The sequence below is a fragment of the Sinocyclocheilus anshuiensis genome, unplaced genomic scaffold (assembly GCF_001515605.1).
Source record: "Sinocyclocheilus anshuiensis isolate Anshui unplaced genomic scaffold, SAMN03320099.WGS_v1.1 scaffold1717, whole genome shotgun sequence".
In the NCBI taxonomy this organism is placed as follows: Eukaryota; Metazoa; Chordata; class Actinopteri; order Cypriniformes; family Cyprinidae; genus Sinocyclocheilus; species Sinocyclocheilus anshuiensis.
The window spans coordinates 156,694-164,015 of NW_015539928.1; the positions used below are offsets into that span (position 1 = coordinate 156,694).

Here is a 7,322-nt window from a genome sequence, read left to right on the forward strand (position 1 = left end):
CGAGTCAGTTAGAAATACCAAGGGTTCACACAAAACAAGGGGAGTCCGCTTTTAGCTATTATGCCACCCGCAGTTGGAATCAGCTTCCAGAATAGATCAGATGTGCTAAAACATTAGTCACATTTAAATCTAGACTCAAAACTCATCTGATTAGCTGTGCATTTATTGAATGAGCACTGTGCAATGTCCGAACTGATTGCACTGTATTTTATGTATGTATAATCATTTTCTATTTTTAACTGTCTTAAATTCTTTTTACATAAATTGTTTAATCATTTTTTAAGTTTTTAAATTCCTTGTTTTATTTTTGTGATTATTTTTTTAAATTATTATTTTACTTTCTTTTATGTAAAGCACTTTGAATTACCATTGTGTACGAAATGTGCTATATAAATAAACTTGCCTCTTTTCTTTTATGTAAAGCACTTTGAATTACCATTGTGTATGAAATGTGCTGTATAAATAAACTTGCCTTGCCTTGCCTTATTTGACCAGTCTGACGATAGGTTTAAAAACGATCCGCATAAAGCCACGATTTAGATCCAGCACTAAAATTAATCCCTTCTCATACAGTCTGATGTAGCTTTGCATCCCACCCTAACAAATCATCAGTATAAAGTCCATGTATGAACATGTCTGATGAGAGTTTTGTATGTTCTTATAAGTTGTGTGTGTGTGTGTGTGTGTGTGTGTGTGTGTGTGTGTGTGTGTGTGTGAGTGTGCAGTGTCACATGATCCTTCAGATAGTGTGTGTGTGTGTGTGTGTGTGTGTGTGTGTGTGTGTGTAATCACACACACACACACACACTAAATTAAATCACTTAATAAATAATCTTCCATATTCTCAAAAATTATCACAAAAGACAGGATGACACATTTTACAGGGGAGTCATTTTCTTCCTTATTTGCAGGAAGTGTTGAGTATAAAACAGCCTGTGTGTTTGACTGTGTCATTAATAGATCAGCATGGAGCTCAGTCTACTTCCTCTAATGCTCTGTGAGTATAATTTTCTCATTTATGCATTAATTTCTTATTTTGTGTAATGATGTAGTGAATCAGTGTTCATCTGTATTTCATTGTCTTATGTATTTAATATGTTTTCATTCATGCTGCTATTAATGTTAGTATCAAATCCAGTTCATGATGTCTGTGCATGAAAGCTAATTATACTCTCATGTGCTGCATGTAGCTGAGTGAGATCAGTGTATTTATTATTTATCATGTTCTGAAATTTTTGTAAGTTTGTTTTCTTCAGTAGATCTTCATCAGCAGTTGGTGCATCTATTTATAGTCTTTACTTGTGATGTGATGTGGTGACCTTACTGACCACTTATGAAGTACTGATGGCATGCAAAATAAGATCTGCAGTTCAGTGTCTCTGTTGTTTCAGTGGTATGATGACAGCATCACGTTGATATTCTTAGCAATGCACATAGATGTTGTCTTCAATCTTTCACCCTGCTTCAGAATAGAGATAGATTGATCTGATTTGATAGAATAGAGAAGATAGAAAGAGTTGAGTCGAGCAATTCTGCTCATTAACAATATAAAACTGGTCTAAAATCTGTTGTATCAAAATACCATTGACACTGTTTGTAGTTGCTATTTTGAATTAGTCTTCTAAAGAGCTAATTTCTCTCTCAAACTTTTAATCAGTGTAAACTATTCAAATGGCGATTCAAACTATGCTTTTCTTGTGGAATTCCTTTCAAACGTTTTTAAAGAAATTCATGTAGTTCTATTTAGAATCAACTAAATCTAATAATTAATCAATAATGGTCTCTTTTCAATTTTCAGTGCTGATTTCAAACATCCGCCCTGCACACACTCAAGGTGATTTATATATTTCTTCAAATATTCACCCATATAATGCATATACATTATGAACTTAAAGATAATAACATGTTAAGAGAGGCTTTTATTTACAGAGAAAAAAAAGGTGGTTGTAAATAAAGTGAGTTTATTGTTCTCATCATGCAGGGCAAGAGGCTTCAGAGGAACACAACAGTAAGTGTTTTCAATGTATTGCACCATTCCTGGACAAAGACAAGAAATAAACACTGATATACGTGTAGATGTGTAGATTATTTTGGCTTCTTTGGATGTTTTAGCATAACTTCTGTTTGTTCGGTTCTTATAGAGGCACCTAAACCTCGTCTGACTGTTCAGCCTGAACCATCACAGATATTCAGAGGAGAGACTGTCACTCTCACATGTGACATACAGGGGGAAGATTGGACATACACATGGCAGTGTGGAGATGAACAGCACAACTCTGAGGAGAAAGAGTTCAAGATCACTGTACAGCTCAAACAGTCCTGCAAGTGTAAAGGCTGCAGAAAACCATTCTGCTCTGAATGGAGTGATGCTGTGACTCTGAGTGTTTCGGGTGAGTGATCATCACTGATACACGTCAGGATCTTGCTTAAATGCATAAACAATGAATTGACTCCAACCGAGAAAAAAACTACTAGTAAACATTTATAGCAACTCTAGTCTATTGATTCTGGGTTATTTATATTAAATGTTTCTTAATTTTGCCTCACCCGTCAGCTTATTTTCTTTGTCATTATGAGTAATATAATTGTATGGCTGTTTTATGCTCTTCTAACATGAGAGGTCTCATAAAGACGACACATGAAGACATGGCTCCTCAAATTGGGTGCTCAACTCACTTGGGTGCTCAACTTTCATTGTTACAATTACAGGAAGTATTTTATTATCAGCCAAATTTCCATATGGCAGTAACATGAATAATATAATACACGTTATGTGGTTAGTTAATGTCATGTATTGAGATTAAGCAGACACAACTAACATTCAGTCTGTCTAACATACAGCGTCTACAGTAGAAACAACCCAAATTTGTCTCAATACAAATACCAGAAATGCAGTGATAGATGATGACTCATGAAGTAGTCATGATGTATCATGAAATATTTACAGGCAAGCCCAAATTAACTGTAAAGCCCCAGAGTTCAGTGTTCACTGGAGACACAGTTACTCTCATCTGTGATGTGGGACGATCAACTGGACGGACAATTCACTGGTTCAAAAACTTTCAGAGAATAAAAGCTGGTTCTGAAACAGAAACACTGAGTGATGTGAGAGTCTCTGATGGAGGAAGATATGCGTGTGCTGTACAAAGAAAGACCACACAAAGCCAAGGAGTCATGCTAACAGTAGGAGGTCAGTGCTGTTTTTACAGGACAATCTGATTTTCAGTTTACAATAATATTATGAAGATTAATGTCCCCCATCCACAATATCATGTGCTGTCGGTTAAAGTAAACTTCAGTTTATTTTACACAGAGAGACCCAAGCCTGTAGTGCGTGTCCAGCCTGATGGACGTGTGTTCAGAGGAGGACAGACGGTCACTCTCACATGTGACATACAGGAGACAGACGTCACCAGCTGGAGCTACAGCTGGAATAAAGATGATTCAGAGATTCATGTCAGTCAATCTCAGGAATACCGGATCAGTTCTGTTAGTGAATCTCACGCAGGTAATTACAGCTGTACTGGAAGAGAAACAGGAGGATCACGATACTCACACACCAGTGATAAAGTGACGCTGACCGTATCAGGTGAGTGTGTTTATATCTGTTCACATCACTCTGACTACATGAGCAAAAATGTCTGTAAATAACAAATAAGAAACCTTAACCAACATGTTTAATGTTTAATGTAATGTGCATTGATTCATGCTCCTTATTTACTGCATATGTAGTAAATCTGCAGATAAATAACTTAAACAAAAGCTATTTTAATAAATAAATGGGTTTACTTTAGGCTAAAACATGTCACAATCAAATTACAGATGATTAGCTACAAGGGTAGCTAACTTGACCAACTTGATTAATTTGACCTACTGACCTTTTATTTTAAAACATCAGGATCTTCAGGACTAGAGTTTTCCGAAGCTCATGCTCTGATAATCGGAGTGATTGCAGGACTGAGTGTCACATTTCTGCTCATGTTCTTACTGGCCCTGCTGTGGTGCTGCAAACACAACAAAGGTTCATCTCATCTCTTTAAATCAGCATAGACTACTTATACAGACTGTCTTAACTATAATGACCTTTGGAAGCGTTTTATGGTTAAAGATCATTTTATATAAATATCTGTCATAATCTGAGGGCAGGAAAGCTGTTTGTGAATCATTCCTGAGGTTTCTCTGTGTTTGAGTAGGTGCAGGATCTCCGTCTCCCTCTACTGAGTATCAGCTAAAATAGTAGCCATCATCAGTTTACAACAAAAAAAAAAACAAACTCAGTAAATACAAACAACTGAAAAACTAAAACCAGAAAAAAAGAGAGGAAAATGTATCACTCATTCATTATTTTTTAAATGCAGACATATGGACCTTCTGATGTAAAGATTGACCTGAAATCAATGAATGAAATTAAGAAACATAAGATAAATGTGAAATAAATGTATGAGCCACTCTGTCATCTGTTAGGAAAGGAGAGTTCTGACACTGTTTACTCCAAACTGAAGATTTAAGGTGAAATAAACTAAAAACTGTGCAAAATATCATAATATAAGGCACTTACGAAGATACATGTTTTATACTTGTGAATTAATTTGTATAATTTCAGGTTCTGTTGCTGGATCTATATGATGAATGCTCAGACAACTTTCATCAGCATTAGAATTAAAAAATGTACCAAAAGTTGGTGAATTGGATATATTACCCATAATTATTAATCATATTGTTTAAATTATTAATCATAACATGCATATATTCATAATCCATGACATTTTAAAACAAGATTTGTGTCACCACAACACATGATCCTTCTAACCGCTGATACAGTACCACTGGGTACATATTCATCTTACATAACTGTTGCATTACTAATATGTACAGAATAATGAATATTATAAGAAAATAGCAATAGGCTTATGTTCCTGTATTAATCTATCCTCTCGCTGTCCAATAGATATGATCATAGAGACGATTTGATTGTTTCATCTATATTTACAATCCATGTACACAATGCATTGTGTTTTTGATAGTCTTGCATCTTCTTTTGGTATTTACTGTGTGTTTGTCTTCTTGCTCTTGCTTTAATCGTGTATGTTAATAAAATGTATTTTCCATTCAAGTTGTAAGAACTAAATAAAGCACTATATCACTTGTGAAGTGAAACTAACTAAACACTGCATTGTGTTTTTTCTAAAACATCAGGATTATTTGGTTGTCTTGACACTGCTTGGTCTCATGCTGTAGTATCACAGGGTTACAATTAGCATGAAATGCCCATATAATCAGAGCTTTAGACTTTTTTATTATCTGAAGACCTTGATTACTTTGGTTCGGGTGTGTTTAATTAGAGTTGGACTAAACTCTGCAGGATAGTGGTCCTCCAGGAACAGGTTTGGACACCCCTGCCTTAAATGAAATAGAATGAGTGCAGTAAACAAATAACAAATGATCAAAATAACTACTCTGCAATTGCCTTTATTTTACAAAAATAAAACTGTTTAGTATTACATTACAATTTCCATCTCCATTCCGAACTAAACAGTAATTCAGTCCAAAGAGATCACTGTGCACAGTATGCTATTTATTTGTTTTTTGTTTGTTTGTTTTATTTCTATGTTATTTGCCAAAATATGCAACCACGGGATACTACATAAAGATAATGAGATAAAGAATGCTACTATAATGTAATTGCACTCAAATTTACTTTTCATTTCCAGTGTAAGGAATAAACTAGAGACTATATGTGCTGTGATTTGAATTTATTTAATACACGAGTTTCACAATTTGAGTTGAATTACCATGACTTTTCCATGACATTATAAATTATTGAGATGCACCTGTACATTGATAAAACACCAACAACACGTTGGCCGGCGACAGCCATGACGTCACTACCGGTGCAACTATAGTATAAATAGGCGCCCCATGACGTCACTACCGGTGCGACTATGGTATAAATAGGCGCCGGGAGAACACATCATCCTCTTCTTCATCTTCACTGACTGTTTTGTTTGAAGCGTGCATTTCCGTGGTAAGAGCGATCTTCCTTTTCTTCCTGATCTCCATACAAAGATCGAGAAGGAATGGAAGAGGCCGTTTTCCTCATGTAGCCATCGATTCCAGCATACGAGTTATGCCAACATCGAGGCGATGCACGAAAACGGCTATGAGAAGATGCCCCTGTAGAAGAGACGCTGGCCAGCTATCTCTCTATAGGTGAGACGTCCCCTCTTAAAACTCCCTCCTTGCCATCTAAGCCCCTTCAGGATACATCTCGCTTGAATGGCAGGGCATACGCAGCAGCAAGTCAGGCTGTTGCTTCGCTGCACACGATGGCGGTGCTCCAGGCATACCAGGCTGACCTGCTGAAAGACCTGGATAAAGGCGAGGAGAAGAGACGCTAGCTAGCTATCTCTCTATGGGTGAGACATCATCTCTCAAAACTCCCCCCTTGCCATCCGTGCCCCTTCAAGCTACATCTAAACTGAATGGTAGGGCATACGCAGCAGCAGGTCAGGCTGTTGCTTCGCTGCACACGATGGCGGTGCTCCAGGCATACCAGGCTGACCTGCTGAAAGACCTCGATAAAGGCGAGGGCCTTTCTCCCGATGAGGTAGCTGAGTTGCGCCGCACCACTGATCTCACTCTCTGTGCTACTAAGCAGGCCGCCTCTGCTGTGGGCAGGTCCATGGCGGCTATGGTAGTGACGGAGAGACATCTGTGGGTGAACCTGGCAGATATCGGGAAGAAAGAGAGGGGCTTTCTTGGATGCGAAGGCGCGCTCAGCGGCCTTCAGAACCTTCATTCCACGAAGGTCCAGGTCTGAGCCCGAACAACCCAGGGGTCCTGGCCCGTCTCGGTTTGAGGATCAGAGACGGGCACAGAAGGCTAGTGTCACGACTCGCGCTCCTCCTCCGCCTGCGGGTAGGGGAAGGAGGAATCGCGGGTCAAAGGGAGGTAGGCAAGACGCAAGACTTATGATCCAGACAAGGCGTCAGCGCTTTCGTTCGGATCAGCGTGACACTTGAGTACTCATTTCTCATTTCCGTTTTACATCTGCCCTTATCTTCCCCTTCCTAATTCCCCTGTAACCACCATATCTCCACCTGACCGAGGTTAGGTGGAAGCTTCCTGCATAACAGTCTCCTTCTGGACCTATGATGTTTTTGGTTGGTTCTATGGTTAAATCATAGTAACCACCTTACTGATGGTCCGGTCTAGAGGCTTCTCCGGACAGAGCTCCGACGCGGGAGCCATGGTGGGTGAGGACGATCCATGTCTAATATATGGATATTTAAATATATGTATGTGTGTATCTAATGAACTGG

General features: G+C 38.4%; 1 protein-coding gene across 1 annotated transcript; it reads left to right on the top strand.

Moving 5' to 3' along the window:
- The first annotated feature begins 928 nt into the window (after positions 1-928).
- Positions 929-4,237, top strand: LOC107686749 (kin of IRRE-like protein 1). Its single transcript, XM_016483843.1, has 7 exons — positions 929-997; positions 1,799-1,834; positions 1,982-2,008; positions 2,142-2,390; positions 3,314-3,589; positions 3,899-4,021; positions 4,194-4,237. The coding sequence occupies exons 1-7, from the start codon at positions 967-969 to the stop codon at positions 4,235-4,237; spliced, it is 786 nt and encodes a 261-aa protein (XP_016339329.1). The 5' UTR covers positions 929-966.
- The last annotated feature ends 3,085 nt before the right edge of the window (positions 4,238-7,322 follow it).